This window comes from Mustela erminea, chromosome 1 (genome assembly GCF_009829155.1).
Source record: "Mustela erminea isolate mMusErm1 chromosome 1, mMusErm1.Pri, whole genome shotgun sequence".
NCBI lineage: Eukaryota > Metazoa > Chordata > Mammalia > Carnivora > Mustelidae > Mustela > Mustela erminea.
The window spans coordinates 57,519,855-57,537,236 of NC_045614.1; the positions used below are offsets into that span (position 1 = coordinate 57,519,855).

The 17,382-nt window shown below is 47.5% G+C and overlaps 1 protein-coding gene across 1 annotated transcript in view; it reads right to left on the reverse strand.

The window, feature by feature from the left end:
* Positions 1-16,001, reverse strand: part of RAB43 (RAB43, member RAS oncogene family) — a 38,444-nt gene extending 22,443 nt beyond the window's left edge. The window contains exon 1 of the mRNA XM_032334372.1: positions 15,638-16,001. Coding sequence (XP_032190263.1) covers positions 15,638-15,841 — 204 coding nt within the window. The 5' untranslated portion in view covers positions 15,842-16,001. The remainder of the gene's footprint in view (positions 1-15,637) is intronic.
* Positions 16,002-17,382: the final 1,381 nt, after the last annotated feature.

The following is a 17,382-nucleotide window of genomic DNA, read 5'->3' on the forward strand; positions in this document are numbered from 1 at the left end:
TAAACTCTTTTGTTTTGTTTTGTTCTGTTTCTTCTGTGAAACCTCAGTGATGATTCATACCTCCTGCAGGAATCCGTCAAACCCCTTCCCGAACAGTCTTGGTGGAGAAAAGATCAGACGTGGGAAATGGACCAAAGCCTCTCACCAAGGAGTCTTGCCTTGGTGGCTCGCAAAGGGCCACTGGCTCCCCAGGGATGCCCCTTCTCCCTCTCACAGGGAAGCTGAGACCATCAGGCACAACCCAAGCCCCTTCCTCTGTGGCCCCCTTCCCTGCTGCCACCAAACCACACTCAAAGGCCCTCTTCAGCACTACGGGGAAACAGAGAGCGATCTGACTGAAGCAGGGAGCCAGAAGCCCCTTCACCCCCGATGCAGTGGTCAGGCAGGCCTTCGAGGCTGGGAAGAGCCTGTAAAAAACAGGTGGACTGCCAACTCCTCGTGGCAACAACCTATGCCCACCAGGAGAAGCTGAGAGCAAGTGATGGCATTTCCAAGACCATGGCCACCGGCTCCAACTTCCTGGGTAAATGGTGTCATGGAGCCCTCACTACTTCCACACTAATTCCCTTATACTCACCTGCCTCTCTTTTTCCAAAGCTCCTCTGAAGCAAGGACCTAACCTAGAGAGGAGTCAGATACCCTATGTCCCAAAACGAGCTCTGCCTTCCCTCGAACTGTCCCTCCTGCTCCCCTGCCCCTAGGATTCATGGACAGTGTGCCAGGCCGGGAATCTTGCTCAGCCTTGACCCCTTGGTGCCCCTCTGCTCACTCACAGCTGATAGTGCCTCCAGCCAGCATCAAACTTCTGGACAAACAGTGGGTCTCCCACACACAGCTTCCCACAGCCCTCAGGACACAGTTGACGCACCTTTCATCATCAGAAGTCTGGTGCTGAGCCCCATCCCTAGTCTCATCTCCCCGACACTCTAGCTCCGCTTGACTTGGACAAACACCCACACTTCCTCTCCCACACTTCCATGGCTTTGCACATAGATGGCTGTGGTAGCAAAGCCCCTTCTATCTTTCCTCCCTGGGAAATTCACGTATCTTTCAGTAGCTTGAAACTCACTGCCTCCGTCACCCTGGGGAGGGCAGATTGCTGCCTCCTCTGTGCCTCTGTGGCACTCAGAAGACATCCCTGTGACGGCCATGGCAACCACAGGGCCCTGCTTTGCAGGAACAGGCCTAATTTTCAATATTCAGTCTTGCTGTTGCCAAAATAAACATACACATACTTGTCAGGCCATGTGTTTCCAACTCCTGGTTCAGAAACTGGGTAACGCATTAACAGCACTGCACACTAGCTATCTGTTTATGCGTCTGTTCCCCCAGTTAAAAGCTCCTGAAGAATGGGGACTATCTCTTATTCAACTTTTTTTCTTGAGCTTAGAAGAATGCCCGGGAAAGGAGGTAGTTCTGAACAGACAGACCAACTGTCCACTATTTGCCATTTAATGATCTCCCCAATACACAGTTTATGTCTCAGGGTGTCAGATGGTCACATCTACCAACAACTATAATTAGGCTGGACAAAACACTTTCGAAGTTTCAGGCATTTTGCCCTTTGAATTCAATTGCATCCTGCTCTAGGCAGAAAAGGCCAGCTCAAGGTATGATTCTTGAGTGATACCTCAAGGAACAAAGTTAACAGAGCAAAAAGGCATCTTTTAACAATAAATGCAAATAGACAAAACTGGTAGATGCTACCAAGTGATCAAACCAAGGCATCATCAGTACCAAAGCAGGAACCTGGCATCGTGTGCCACCTGTCCCAGCAGCAAAGGGCAGCACACAATGTTACTTGTGATTCATTCTCACCAAAACTGTCCCACCCAAGTCGAATCTGGCCTCTAACTCAACCTCCAGCTACAGGAAATTCAGGAGACAAAGGAACAAGTGCAAAGACACCACAAGGGAACCATGAGACAAATCCAGGAACTGAATCTTAAAAAATCAGTATCATTAACAACACCACCAACAAAAAGTCATTAAAAAAAAAAAAAAAAAAAGCAAGGTGTTGTTCTGGACCGAACTATACTGGACAATGGTTCAAAGAGGAAAAACGGGGGCGTCTGGGTGGCTTAGTCGGTTGGACCTCTGCCTTTGGCTCAGGGCATGATCTCAGGGTCCTGGGATCAAGTCTTACATCAGGCTCCTTGCTCAGCGGGGAACCTGCTTCTCCCTCTCCCTCTGCCTCTGCCCTTCTCCCTGCTTATGTGTTCTCTCAAATAAAATCTTCCCAAAAAAGAGCAAAAGACAAAGAGGAAAAACACTATTAAAAAACATTTGGGAGAAAGTTGGAAAAACTTAAAAATTGGACAGGAGGTGCTATTTGATAAAAATACCAGTTGACCCTTGAACAACATGGGGGTCAGGGGCACCAACCCCCGAGCAGTCAAAACTCTGTGTATACTTCTGACTCCCCAAAAAAGTAACTACTAATAGCCTACTACCGATGGGAAGACTTGTAGATAACATACAGTCGATTTAAAACCTATTTTTGTACATTATATGTATTATATACTGTATTCTTAGAATAAAATAAGCTAGAGAAAACCAATGTTATTAAGAAAATCATAAGGAAGAGAGAATACATTTACAGAACTGTACCATAAAAAAAATCCACATAGAAGTGCACCCAGTTGTTCGAGGGTCAACTGTACTGATTTACTTAGGCATGTTAAAAGAATTGTTCTTACTCTTATTGGGGAAATAAAAATCAAAACCACAATGAGATGTCACCACCTGTCACCTGTCCCAATGTCACCCGAAATCTGTCAGAATGACTAAAATCAAAAAGACCAGAAATAGGAAGTGTTGGGGCACCTGGATGGCTCAATCGGTTAAGCATCTGCCTTTGGCTTGGTCATGATCCCAGGGTCCTGGGACTGAACCCCACGTCAGGCTCTTCACTCAGAGGGGAGTCTGTCCCTCTCCCCTGCTCACTCTTTCTCTCACTCGCTCTCTCAAGCAAATAAATAAAATCTTAAGAAAGAGAGAGAGAGAGAGAGGAAAGGAGGGAGGGAGGGAGAAAAGAAGGAAGGAAGGAGGGAAGGAAGGGAGTGTTAGCAAGGATGTGGAGGAAAATAAAGCCTTGCACACACCATTGGTGGGAATGCAAACTGGTGCAGCCACTGTGGGAAAAAGTATGGAGGCACCTCAAAATATTAAAAACAGAACTACCCTATGATCCAATAATTCCACTCCTGGGTATTTACCTAAAGAAAATGAAAACACTAGTTCTAAAAGCTATAGACACTGAAGCATTATTTACAATAGCTAAGACATGGAAGAGACCCAACTACCCAACCACAGATGAATGGATAAAGACAATGTGGTAAATTATTCAATGGAGTATTACTCAGTCATAAAAAAAAATATGGGACCTTGGCATTTGCAACATGGACAGATCTAGAGGGTATAATGCTAAGTGAAGTAAGTCAGACAGAGAAAGACAAATCACTCATATGTGCAATTTAAGAAACAAAACAAAACAAAAAAGAAAACAAATGAGCAAACAAACGAAAAGAGACAAACAAAAAACAGCCTCTTAAATACAGAGAATAAGCTGGTGGTGGCCAGAAACGGGAGCGGAGATGGATGAAATAGATAAAGGGGGTTAAGAGCACACTACTCAAGGGGCGCCTGAGTGGTTCAGTGGTTAAGTGTCTGCCTTCGGCTTAGGTCCTGGAATTGAGTCCCACATCATCAGGCTCCCTGCTCAGTGGGGAGCCTGCTTCTCCCAGTCCCTCTGTCACTGCCCCTGCTTGTGTGCTCACTCTCTCTTTCTGCAAATTAGTAAGTAAAATTTAAAAAGTAAAAGAGGGGCCCCTGGGTGGCTCAGTGGGTTAAAGCCTCTGCCTTCGGCTCTGGTCATGATCCCAGGGTCCTGGGATCGAGCCCCACATCGGGCTCTCTGGTCAGCAGGGAGCCTCCTTCCTCCTCTCTCTCTGCCTGCCTTTCTGCCTACTTGAGATCTCTCTCTTGCTGTCAAATAAATATATAAAATCTTAAAGAAAAATGAAAGAAAGTCAGGAAAAAATAAGAGTATTAATACCCACAGAATGAAAATATTACTGATATGAAAAAGAACCAAGTAGAGATCTTGGAAACGAAAACTGTAATTGTCAAAATAAAGAAAACAAGAGATGGAATGAATGATCAGAACAGATACAGCTGAGGGACACCTGCGTGGCATAGCTGGTTAAAGTGCACAGCTCTCGATTTGGGCTCAGGTCACAATCTAGGGATGGAGCCTGGGGTCAGGCTCTGTGCCCAACACAGAATCGGCTTGAGAATCTCCCTCCCTCTGCGTCTTCCCCTCCCACTCATGCTCTCTCTCTCTCTCTCAAATAAATAAATCTTAAAAAAAAAAAAAAAAAAGAACGGACACAGTGGAAAAGGAAATCAGTGTGCTGGAAGGCGAAGCCCAGGGTTTGTCCAGAACATAGCACAATACAACATTATGTTATTAAGATGGAAAAGGTAAGGGATGTGGAGAACAGACCCTAAATTCCAGCTCCCGACCCCTGCAAGCTCCAGAGGGAAGAAGAGGAGCTAATCAAAGACATTTTTTAAAAATTCCTTAGACCTATAGGGATGCCTGAGTGGTGCAGACAGCTAAGCATCCAACTCTTGCTTTTGGCTCGGGTGATCTCAGGGTCCTGAGATTGAGCCCCATGTCTACTCCGTGCTCAGTGTAGAGTCTGCTTGGGTGGGTTTCTCTCTCTCTCTCCTTTTGCTCTTCCCTGCCCCATGCTTGCTGGCGTGTGCGCGTGCTCTCTTTCTCTCTCTCAAATAAATACATAAATCTTTTCCAAAAATCCTTAAGACTTTTAGAAATACAGGAATTTTCACTCTGATTATACCTACTGACTTCAGAGCAGGGTGAATGAAAAAAATATCCCACAACCTAGACACACTATGGTAAGATTTCAGAACATTAGAAATCAAGGGTCACTTGATTTCAAGAGTCCCTTAGGGATTCTTTCTGAAAGAATCACTTAAGGAACAATTCAGGCAAAATCCAAATGAACTAAAGTAATAGAAAAAAACATTAAGCCAAAAATAAATCAATAAAACTTGGAATTAAAGTCTAAAATAACTGTTGATGCAAAATGTCAAAAAAAAAAAATCAATAATGATCTGGCCTAATCCCAGATGATTTCAACGTGGAAAGTGGGGGTGGGAGGCAATGAGGAGGGAAGAAAAGTGCCTCACAGTTCTTGTCCTCTTAGGGTCAAAGAAATAAACATTAATTCTAGACTCCAGGTAGGAAAATATAAATTTGAATATATGAGATGAATAGAGACAGGACATATGTATTTCCAAATTACTAAGAGGGTGGCATGGGGGGAGAGATCTAACAGAAGCCAAGAGTACTTTGTGATGCGGAAAAATTCAGTCACTGAACAATGAGGGCAGAAATGTTCATTAGTTAATTCAGCAACAACAGAGAGGGTGCGATGTTGAATGCTGGGACACAGCAGAGCTCACACTCCCTCACCGGCATGGGAACAAACAAGCGAGCAAGACAAGGGTTGGGAGTAAGTGCTAGGAAGAAAAACACAGAGCAAGGCGAGTAAGGGAGATAACTCAGACTTCAAAAACATTATGCTTGGTGAAAGAACCCAGATGCAGGAAAACCCGCAATATTGTAGGATTCCATTTATATGGAAAGTCTAGAACAGGCAACTTTATAGAGACAAAGTAAACGAGTAGTTGCCAGGGGCTCTGGGGAGGCAGGAAAATATCTGAAAAATGATTGTGGTGATGGTTATACAACTCTGTTAGTATACAACACCACACTGAACTGAACGCTTTAAATAGGGGAGTTCTACGGCATATGGATTATATCTCAATAGATTTTTTTTTTTTTTTTAAGGAACTTGGTAGAGTGCTACTTTAGACAAAACAGTAAAGTAGGGGGCACCAGGGCAGCTCAGTCAATTGAGCATCTGACTCTTAATTCCGGCTCAGGTCATGATCTTGGGGTTGTGGGATTGAGCCCCATGTCGGGTTCTGCACTCAGCGCAGCATCTGCTTGGGATTCTCTTCTCCTTCGGTCCCTTCCCCCAACTCACACTCTCGCTAAAATAAATTTTAAAAATCTTTCTAAAAAAAAGATACTCAAAACCATAAGAGACTCTTAATCTCACAAAACAAATTGAGGGTTGCCGGGGGGAGGGGGTACAGAGAGGGTGGTTGGGTTATGGACACTGGGGAGTGTATGTGCTATGGTGAGTGCTGTAAAGTGTGCAAACCTGGTGATTCACAGAACTGTACCCCTGGGGCTAATAATACATTATATGTTAATTTAAAAATTTAAAAATTTTTTTAAAGATAGTCAAATAAGGCCAACTCATGTAAAGCAAAACAACAATCTATTGATGTGTGTACACATGTATACACACAGAGCAAACTGCCCCAAAACATCTTAATACACAACTTAACTTCTATCCATTATCACTGCTCAGAGGCAGGGGAATCCCTGAGTGGTAAAAAGAAGAATCCAGCTAGAATTCTGTAACTTGGAGTCCTTTTAATACTTAATGAGTTTTTCATGCTAGGCTTGAAAACACCAATCTTGACCATTTTGCCTCAAATTGGCCAAACTTTGCCAGTTAAATTTTAAGAGATTAAGCTTTTTAACAAACCAGTCTACAATAATTTCCCCACCAACTTGCGCTATGGTGATCCTGTTTCTCAAAAGTCGTAAAACCAAACCAAACAAAACCAACCCCCCGAGTTCCTATAACGTCTCCCATTTTCACCTGACACTTCTCTCTCCTTGCTGGCTGGAAGCCCTTCAGCTCCTGCGTGAACCCAACCCTTCAGGCAGAGGTTCACTGATACTGTTTCTTGCTTAGAAGGCTCTCTTTTCTCTCCCCCCCTTCCTCTCTCTCCCTGTGTCTCTCTCTCACTACTTGCTAGTTCATTCGGCCAACACTTACCAAAGGCTTATTCTAGGGAGAATAACCCCAAGAAAACACTAGAGTTAGAGTCTACACTATTAACCTTGTAATTTCAATAATAAAATAGATTTTTCTCTATGTATTTCAAAAAATTTTCCCATATTTTATAAAACTGATCTTTTTCTATGTAATTATCTATAATGTAAACATGGCAGATATTAACAATTCATAGCTAGTGAACTAAACTTTCTTCTGACAGCTAAGATCTATTTTTTCATCACAAAATCTTTCACTATTTGTGTACTCATGAGAGTCAAAACCCAAAAATAAAAAACAAGTTAAACGAAAAAAAAAAAACCCACAAAGTTTTTCATTAGAAAATGTAAACAGAACATTTTGAATTTTTTTTTTTTAGATTTTTTTTTTTTGAAATTTATTTCTTTAAGAGAGAGAGCGTAACACAAGTTGGGGGAGGAGCAAAAAGATAAGGAGAATCCCAAGCAGACTCTGTGGTGAGCATGGAGCCTGACGCAGGGCTTGATCTCACAACCCCAAAATCATGACCTGGGCCAAAATCAAGAGTTGGATGCTAACCTGACTGAGTCAACCAGATGCCCCAAGATATTTTTCATTTTCAAAATACCTAATTTTTACCCTTCTCAGGCATCAAAATGGCAGGAGTGGGGATTTCCTCGCTTCAAATTGGAAGAATTTCTTTTTTTCAGAGAGGGATGGGATCCTTCAGTGATGAAATGGTCCAACCCACTAACCATAAGCTGTGAGCTGCAAGTCAACCTTTCAGGCCTCTCGCATCAAGATGAACAGCGTCTCCTTCAAAAACAGTCACCTCGGGACGCCTGGGTGGCTCAGTTGGTTAAGCAGCTGCCTTCGGCTCAGGTCATGATCCCAGCGTCCTGGGATCGAGTCCCACATCGGGCTCCTTGCTCCGCAGGGAGCCTGCTTCTCCCTCTGACTCTGCCTGCCACTCTGCCTGTGCTCGCTCTTGCTCTCTCTCTCTCTCTCTCTGACAAATAAATAAATAAATAAAATCTTTAAAAAAAAAAAAAAAAAAAAAAACAGTCACCTCAAGAGAGGACACACTCTAGTGACCTGTCACTGCCCAACACACATTGCAATTGCTGTCAGGGCCCTTGGACAAGCCCCCTGGCCTGACGTGAACCAGGATTCTGACTTTCTGGTTAGACCTCCCTTTGGAACAAAGAACTATGGAATGTTCTCCAATACACCCCTGAAGGACCTGCCAGGAGGAAGAGCTGCAGGCTCTGAAGAATGTGAATAAGGATCATCACAGTATGCCTGGGTGACTCAGTGGGTTAAGCCTCTGTCTTCAGCTCAGGTCATGGTCTCAAGGTCCTGGGATCGAGGCCCACATCTGGCACTCTGCTCAGCAGGGAGCCTGCTTCCCCCTCTCTCTCTGCCTGCCTCTCTGCCTATTTGTGATCTCTCTCTCTCTCTGTCAAATAAATAAATAAAATCTTAAAAAAAAAAAAAAAAAGAAGAAGTATCACCACAGCTGATCAAACACCTGGGAAATCCGTGCACAATTTCTCAAGGAGACTATCCTGAAAGTGGGGAGCACCCAGGAACACATCGAGTCGCAAATTTTTTTTTAAACAAATCAGTCTCATTACATCTTAGTCACACTCCAAATCTGGGACGATGTCACCTCAAACATGGACGAACAGGTGCGAAAACCTTGAAGAACTCACGATGTTTACACACCTCATGGAGGACTGAGTTCCTGTTTTTCCAGTCGAAGAAAGGGAGGCTCACAAGGCAGAGGAGTACAAGTCAGATCAGAGGAGTCCACATACATCACAGTATAGACATAGAAGCTATTAATGAGAAACGGTCCTTGCTTATCAATTTATCACAGCAGGTTGGAGAGATCCTCTCTCTAACAGCAGTGGCTTGGGTTCTGCGGCTCCATGTTCAACAGAACAGCATTTTGTAAGCCGTTCTAGAAGATGGGCTTTTTCTTTTGTTCACAATAGCCATATGCACCAATTCACCCAATGCATCTGAATTAATAAGGATTTGTTTGTTTAACTAGCACTGGGCATTAGGATGCTGATACAGTATTGCTAATCAAAACACCAAAAAACATAAAATGCAAGTGATATACAATGGCCCAGATATTAAACTCATCCCCCACATTTCCGTACGTGTATGTGTGGTGTTTATGCACGTACTACCAGTGGGTGATCTGGAACACAGGCCTCCATGTCCTGCTCTGTAAGATGGGGATCCTTCTCACAGGGTGACAGTGAGAAAACCCTGTGTGAGTAGGTGAGATAGGGATTCTCTCTGCAGCTCACTGACCGAGGAACAGATCACTGAAATGACTTGTACAAGGTCAGCTGGGCACCCGAACTGAGAAGCCAAGCTTCTGGACTCCCCATGCCGTGCTCTCTTCCAGGTAATTTCCATACCAACATCAGTCCCCATTTACTGATGATCTGCAATGGGCCAGGTCGCTGAAGCTAAGAGGGCTCCAAGTGAAGCAGATCAGGAGTGGTGATGTCACGTGCCTGGAGCGCTACATGCGAAGTCAAGATTTTAAGGTGGTGCCTCATGGGTCTAACACTGACCCTCCTTCCACTGTCTTTCCATGACATGTGCTACGTCAGGGCTGTCAGAAAGCTCAGGAGGCAAGGTTTATTTGGCAACAGGATAGCTGTCATTGGCCTCAAGAGCAGATTTCAGACAACCAGTATGACCCAGAACTTCTTTCTTATCTAGCAGTCCTTTTGCAGGCTCCCTGCTGAGCAGAGAGTCCGATGAGGGGCTTGATCCCAGGACCCTGAGATCATAACCTGAGCCAAAGGCAGACGCTTAACCCACTGAGCCACCCAGGCACCCTCCTTTTGCTATTTCTGATCAAAACTGAAAAAGTCGGGGCGCCTGGATGGCTCAGTGGGTTAAGCCTCTGCCTTCGGCTCGGGTCATGATCCCAGGGTCCTGGAATAGAGTCTTGCATCAGGTTTTCTGCTCAGCAGGAAACGTGCTTCCCCCTCTCTCTCTCTGCCTGACTCTCTGCCTACTTGTGATCTCTGTCTGTCAAATAAATAAATAAAATCTTTTTTAAAAATTAAAAAACAAAAAACTGAAAAAGTCAAATCAATAACATCCATATCAGGAAGGCACCTGATCCAAATAGCAAAATCAGACCCCTGATTGGAAGGACCAAGGAAGCAAACTTTAAAAACAAGGCAGTTCCTATTTCCTTGGCTGCCCCCTCCTTTGGAAGCCACTACAAAAACAAAGGTGACTTGTAGGGCCTAGAGAAGCTTCAGTGCCAAGGCCCAAGGCCATACACTTTACCTCTGTGAGAGAGAGATCTGGCAACATCCCCAACAAGGGGAAAGTGAACCTGACAGAGAGCCGAATAAAGGGGGTACAATTCGACAAGGCTAACCTCTGTGTGTGGACTTGAGGCCTGTGTCCCCAGCGATCTGTAAAATGAGTTTACATAACAGGCCTTTGTGTTGTCCCAGATAAGAGAGAGTAGAGGAGCGGTCAGAATGTTTTAAGGATTTAGAACCAGCTGAGATTTCCTGGGGGACAGTGAGGTTGGGGGTGGCAGGGAGCAGGGGTGGAGCCAAGGATGGGGGAAGGGTGAGTTAAGAAATCATGTCTGATCTAAGGAGGAAAAAGGTTAACAACGACCACAATAATTTAAGTCCTCCTTTGTAATTCCTTGGTTTTATTCGCATTAGCACTTTCAGGATAGACAAGAAACCAGTAACACTGATTGCCTCTTCTTAGAAGGCAGTGTGGAGTTGGGGGGCTAAGGTAGAAGGGAGCTGTTGTTTGTTTTTGCTTTTACTGTATGCCCTTTTACACTTTTGAAATTTTGAAATTCTGGACCATGTATTTGGATTATCTATTCAGAAATATATAAAGTGAATTTTTTTTTAAGATTTTATTTATTTATTTGACAGAGAAAGATCACAAGTAGGCAGAGAGGCAGGCAGAGAGAGAGAGAGAGAGGGGGAAGCAGGCTCCCTGCTGAGCAGAGAGCCCGATGCGGGGCTCGATCCCAGGACCCTGAGATCATGACCTGAGCTGAAGGCAGCAGCTTAACCCACTGAGCCACCCAGGCGCCCTATAAAGTGAATTTTTATACTAGTTTAAGCATGTCCATAGTTTTCCAACAACCCTAAGAAGCAAGCAGAGCAAAGATCATTAGTCCCAACTCCCAAATGAGGAAGCTGTGGGGTCTAAGAACTAAGAAGGGAAAAAGAATTTCTAACATAGGGTAGGAGAAGAATCAATGAAACAAGATGGGATTGGGAAGGAGACAAACCATAAGTGACTCTTAATCTCACAAAACAAACTGAGGGTTGCTGGGGGGAGGGGGGCTGGGAGAAGGAGGGTGGGGTTATGGACATTGGAGAGGGTATGTACTATGGTGAGTGCTATGAAGTGTGTAAACCTGGCGATTCACAGACCTGTACCCCGGTGGATAAAAATATATTATATGTTTATTAAAAAATTAAAAAAAAAGAAACATGCATATAAATAAATTTTTTAAAAAAAGGATTTCTAACATAACACAATTTTAAAAAAAGAAGGAAAGAATTGGGCCACAGTTGTGGTGAGACTGGAAATAAGACTCGGACCTTCCAAATCCTAAGCCAACGCTCTCTTTCAGAGACCCCACAGTTTGAAAGATGCAGCCCAACCCCCGCATTTGCTCTTAAAGTTCAACCTGCATAGCTAGAGCTGTGGGAATCCACATGGGGTATGGCACAGGAACCCATCACCCTATATGGAGCCTTACTAACCAGCACAGCAGGCTAGGTGAGCTGTTCAGAGCTGGCTAGATGTTTTGGGAGCAAACATCCTGAAACTTGCTAGAGTTTCAACCTTTATTACTGAAAAATCTATCAAATGCCCAAGTCCACGTTGCTTCTCAAAGTACAGTGGCTGCAACTGCATTTTTACTAGATTCATTAACTTCCAGGCTCTTGGGGTCATCATTTTGAACTCAGAGGGACTTAGACAGGTGATCAAGTTTAAAAATGAGCACTGGGCTTAGAACCCAGGCAGACCTTGGGTTCAAGTCCTGATTTTGCACCTGATTTGGGTGTGACCTTAGATATGCTGGTCACTTCCTTTATTTTGGCCTCAGCTTCCCCTCTATTAATAAAAATCAATTCACAGACATGTACTGTGCACCGTGTGTCTAACACTGCTGCGGGTGCGGGGCCTCACAGGCCCACAGAGCAGACTAATCCCCGCACTTTCAAGGAGTGGACAGACCCTGTACAGGAGGAGATCAACACATGAGGTCATTTCCAGTCTGATGAGCTATGAATTTACCCCCTGAACTCACCCTGTAATGTGGAGAGAGGGTCCACATTTGCAGTGGGAGCCAAATGAAGAAGCAGGAGGGGGATGTAGGGACATAATATGACAGGCAGGGGGACAGATACAAAGAGCCCAAAGCAGGCATGTCTGAAGGACAGAAAGGGCTAGTGAGGCTAGAGAGCAGCAAGTGAGGGCAGAGGGAAGGAGATAAGACAGCCAAGGCAGACAGGGAGCCCACAGCTTCAGGTGAGGAGTCTGGATGCCATTCTAGTTGCAACAGGAAGTAATTATAGAAATAAAGAGGTTTTGGGGGGTGGGAGGTTGGGGTACCAGGTGGTGGGTATTATAGAGGGCACGGATTGCATGGAGCACGGGGTGTGGTGTAAAAATAATGAATACTGTTATGCTGGAAATAAAAAAAAAAATATATTTAATACTAGAATAAACAGCAAAAAAAAAAAAAAAAAGAAAGAAAGAAAGAGGTTTAATTAGATCTGTGATGTTGCAAACTTTCTTATTTTTTAGCAGCAGAACTTTTCAGTCAAATAAAAACAAGTGGAACCTCAATATAGAACTGGATAAAAGTGGTTTTGCTTGGGCTGGGTGAGAAGCTAGTTAAGGCCCTTCTGAACTTGTGGCCTCTTGGCCTTTCCCCTTTACCCCTGCGGCAGCTCTCAAGCATTGGAGCTCAGAGGAACTGCAAAAACACCAGGTGATCCACCTCTGGGTTCTTCAAGCTCTAACAAAATCTGGCAGTACAGGGAGAGGAGGCATGGGGAATCATGCTGGATCCTTGCTGGGCCCCTGACAGCCCCTGGAAAGGTTTTAAATCCCTGAAGTGCAGGAACAATAACAATAAAATCTGGCTCATCAAAGGTTCCAGTTAAAGTGACACTGCTGAAACTATAGGGACAGAAAACAGATCGGTGATTGCCAGGGGCTAGGGTGAAGAGAGGACACTGACACAAAGGGAGGGACACAGGGGAACTTTCTGGGTTGCTGGAAGCATTGTATACTGTGACTATGCTGGTGATTATGGGACTCTATACGTTTCATCAGAATTCACAGAACTGTACACCTAAAATGGGTGAAGCTTAAGGAGCATAAATTTAACTTGAACAAACCTGATGTTTAAAAAAAAAATAACAAAATACAAAGACACCTCCGAGGTATTTTATGGATGGAGAAACAGACTTGGAGAGCAAAAATGACTTGCTCCTGCTGAGTCAGAAGAGCCCCCAAATGGCTGATTGAAGGGCTACCCCCACCCCCACGCCACCGCTCCTCAGTTTCAATCCCAAGCCTCTTTAGTACCTGGCCTCAGGTTTCTCTGACTTGCAAACTGAGGAGGTAGATACTTGCCAAAGACTTCCCCACTCCAAACAATCAGATTCTAAGAAGCAGGCTGGTGTAGGGGAAAGACCTCAATGTCAGAAACACTGGAAGAAAAATGCCCACTTGTGTCAGTTACGAGCTGGGTGCCCTGGGGCCAGCCTGTCCTATGCCAGGATAGGGTTAATAAGAACAATCTGTACATCAGCTGGCACACAACAGCCTCCAAGAGGGGCAGCCATTATCACCCTTCTACCCCGACCGGATCCCAGTCCCTATCCCACCAGGCTGCTTCCTAAGAACAACGTGGAGGTAACCATAGGGAACAGAAATCGCCAACTCCCTGCCCTGCGTTGCATAACCTGTGCTCGGGTACACAGTACACCCTGGGCTCCACTGGGGCACAGGCTGTTATCTCGCCAGGTAAACAGGAACACCCCGCCCCCTCCTTGACCACCGTCAGCACCCAGCCACCACAAACACTCGGGGGGCAGGAGAAGGCCGGCATCGCGCAGGAACACCACTGCTCTTTATGCCTATATTTTGGGCACTCCACTTTCCCTGTGGCTGCTGGCATCATCGCAGGGCACAAACTCATCCACAGACACACTCCACCCATCCTACAGCCCTTCCCTCACCACCTGTTCCAAAGGGGTGTTCCCAAATAATGACTCAAAGCTGCCGGCCCCACCTTGCTTTTTTTTTTTTTTCTCTCCAATGTAAGGCAACCAAAAACACACAGAAACCCAAAAGATTCTTTAAGACAAAACAAAACAAAAGCCTTCAGGCAAAGAGATTCTGCTTCCGCTGGCATATCAAATCATGTAAAGTTTGTTGGCTTACTATTTCTCCACGGAGGAAGAGGAGGTAGGCAACACCCAGAAATTATACCAATTTTGCAGAAACAAAGAGCTAAGTACCCTGGCTAAAGGCAAACATGAGCGGGGCTACAGCGGCCCAGGGACGCAAAGCCCCAGAGCATCAGGTCTCAAGGGACTCCCCCATACCTTGGCTCAACTTCTAGAAAACACAGAGATAACAGGAGATAACACTTGTCCTGTGCTGCCCCTGCCCAGTGCTCTTAAGGACTGTCATGGAGATCATGTGAACTGAAAATCGTGAGAGAATGGAAACGATTTCTGCAGAGCTCAGTTAAGTTACTGAGCAAAAACAATGCTTTGCCCCAGCCACGGTCTCCTCACTCTAAGAGGGAGGGATGGTAGCCAGGTTAAGAAACTGATTCATTAATCACAAATATTATTTATCAAACCACTGCCAGGACATTGTGGCAACTACATCCTGCTGTTTCTCTTCAGAGTCATTGCCAAAGTTGGGTCCTCTCCCCCACCTTCCGGTATCAGTGAACTTTTCAGTTTCTATCAAACTCCAGCTGGGGGAGGGGACCCAGGGCTGGCCCTCGTCGAGTAAAGTTCCACCACCAGGTCCACAAAGAGACTGCAGGGAGGCGTGGCCAGGCCGGAAATTCTGACAAAAAGTTTTGGCCCTCCGGTCCTAGAAACAACTACTTCCTGATCCTTCCTAGGCTTGGGGCGGTGTAGTTCTCAGGCCGGGTTCCCCCCACCAGGGTTGAGCTGGGGGCTTCAATCGAGGGGGGGAGGGTCAGGCCAGGCAGGCGGCCTTCTGTCCCCCGCACCTCGAGCCGCTCTACTGCCTTCCACTGGCTAAGTTATTTTGGAGCAAAAGTGCCCCCAGGGTGTGAGCTCCGGAGGGCAGGGCCTCCTCCCCCGCAGCATCCCCAAAACACACACACACACACAAACACCCGAAGGCCGGCGTTCTGAGGACTGAACCCGACCCAGACCCCAAGGCCCAGGCCTGCTCCGACAGGAGGAAGGGAAAGGGGGAATCGAAAGGGATTTGCCAGAAACCTGAGGACAATCCGGGGCGCTAGCAGCGGCCTGGGGCCGCCTCCGCTAAGGGAGCGCTTTCTAGGGGCCCCGGTCAACCCCCGGTGCCCGTCGGAGAACGGGCTGCTTGGCAGTCAGAGAGGGCCAGGCCACCCCCGCCCGGCGACCCCAGGCTGGGCCTCCCACCTTGACCCGCTTGCCCTGGATCTCCAGCGTCTTCATGGTGAAGTCGACGCCGATGGTGCTGCCCTGGCGCTCCGAGAAGGCGCCGGTCTTGAAGCGCTGCACCACGCACGTCTTGCCCACGCTCGCGTCGCCCACCAGCACCAGCTTGAACAGGAAATCGTACTGCTCGTCCGGGTCCCCCGGGCCCGGGCCCGGCCCCGCCATGGCCGCGCGGGAGCCGAAGGGCCGGCGCTCCGGACGCTGAGGGAAGCCTGAGCTCACGGAAGCCGCGGACCGCCTGGCGACGTGGAACCACCGCAACACCTGAAGAAGGGGCGCCGCCGTCTGCAGGTCCCGGCCCGGCCCCGCCCCGGCCCCGCCCCCGCCCCGGCCCGGCCCCCCCCCCCCGTCCCGCCCCCGGCCAGCCCGGAGCCCCGCGGGCCTTGGCTCAGCCGGGGACTCGCCTAGTCCCGCCTCCGCAAAGCTCGCGGCCTGCCCTCTGCTCCTTCCGGGCCAGTCCGGTCCTCGCGCTCTGCCTCAGCCCCGCCCCGGCCCCACTCTACCCTGAGCGCATCGGGCCCGCCCCATCCCCCCGCTCCAACCTCAGCCCTTCGCGGGACAGACTCCGCCCTCAGCCACACCCCCAGTTAGACCCCGCCCCCAGGCCCGCCCCAGCACCGCCCTGGCCGGACTCCGCCCCCAGCGTCGCTCTAGGCCCCGCCCCCAACCCGACTCGCTGCCCTCGGCCCGCGGACAGTCAGCTTCTCAGCTCCTCCCCTAAACCCGCCCACAACCCATCTCCGCCCAAGGCACTGCCAGCACTCGCCACGCCCCCCACCGCCGCGGGCTAGGCTGCCTCACTGGAGCTATCAGGACCCGCCTCGAGGGTACGGTGGAGTCCCTGGGCCTGCAGGCCTGCGGGCCCATTAACCCAAACCTTGAACCAGGAACGGCCTCCTCTAGAATGGATCACTGGGAAGGGGACAAGCGGTGGCAGAATCCCTGCAACAGAGGATGTCTGTGTCTCCGACACAGACGGGAAAGGCGAAGGAACGAGAAGGCTTCAGTGAGGCCAGAAATTAAGCCGGCTACAAAACTGGGGTGAAGACCAGAATCCTGGTTGGGAAAGGGACCCGAAGGCTGCCCGCTCAAGGTGACGCCCCCTTCAGGACTCTCGAGAGAAGGGAACTAGAGAGCCCATTTGGTGGATGGCAAGGCGGGAAGGAGGAGTTGGGAGATCACAACCCCCAAAGGCCTAGGGGTTGTTGAAGCAGCTGTCCTAATGGCTCAGGGTGGGCTGGCTCAGTTGGGGTTATGGGTCCATTTGGGGGAACTGGCCCAGCCAAACAGCACCAGTGATTGGGCTGAGCAGAGGAGCATGGGAAGTTTGTGGGGAATTCAGACAAGCTTTTGCTTGTGTGGAAGGTCAGACAAGCTTTTGCCAAGATAATCCATAAACCGAGAGTCCTTGGAGAGGGCACCTGGGTGGCTCAGTGGGTTAAGCCGCTGCCTTTGGCTCAGGTCATGATCTCAGGGTCCTGGGATCAAGTCCCGCGTCGGGCTCTCTGCTCAGCAGGGAGCTTGCTTCCCTATCTCTCTCTCTGCCTGCCTCTCTGTCTACTTGTGCTCTCTGTCAAATAAATAAATACAATCTTTTAAAACATAATAAAATAAAATGTCATAGTATCTTAAAAAAAAAACAAAAGAGAGAGAGAATCCTTGGAGAAATGGAACGGAGCTAAGCTTAAAATAGATCCAATGGAACC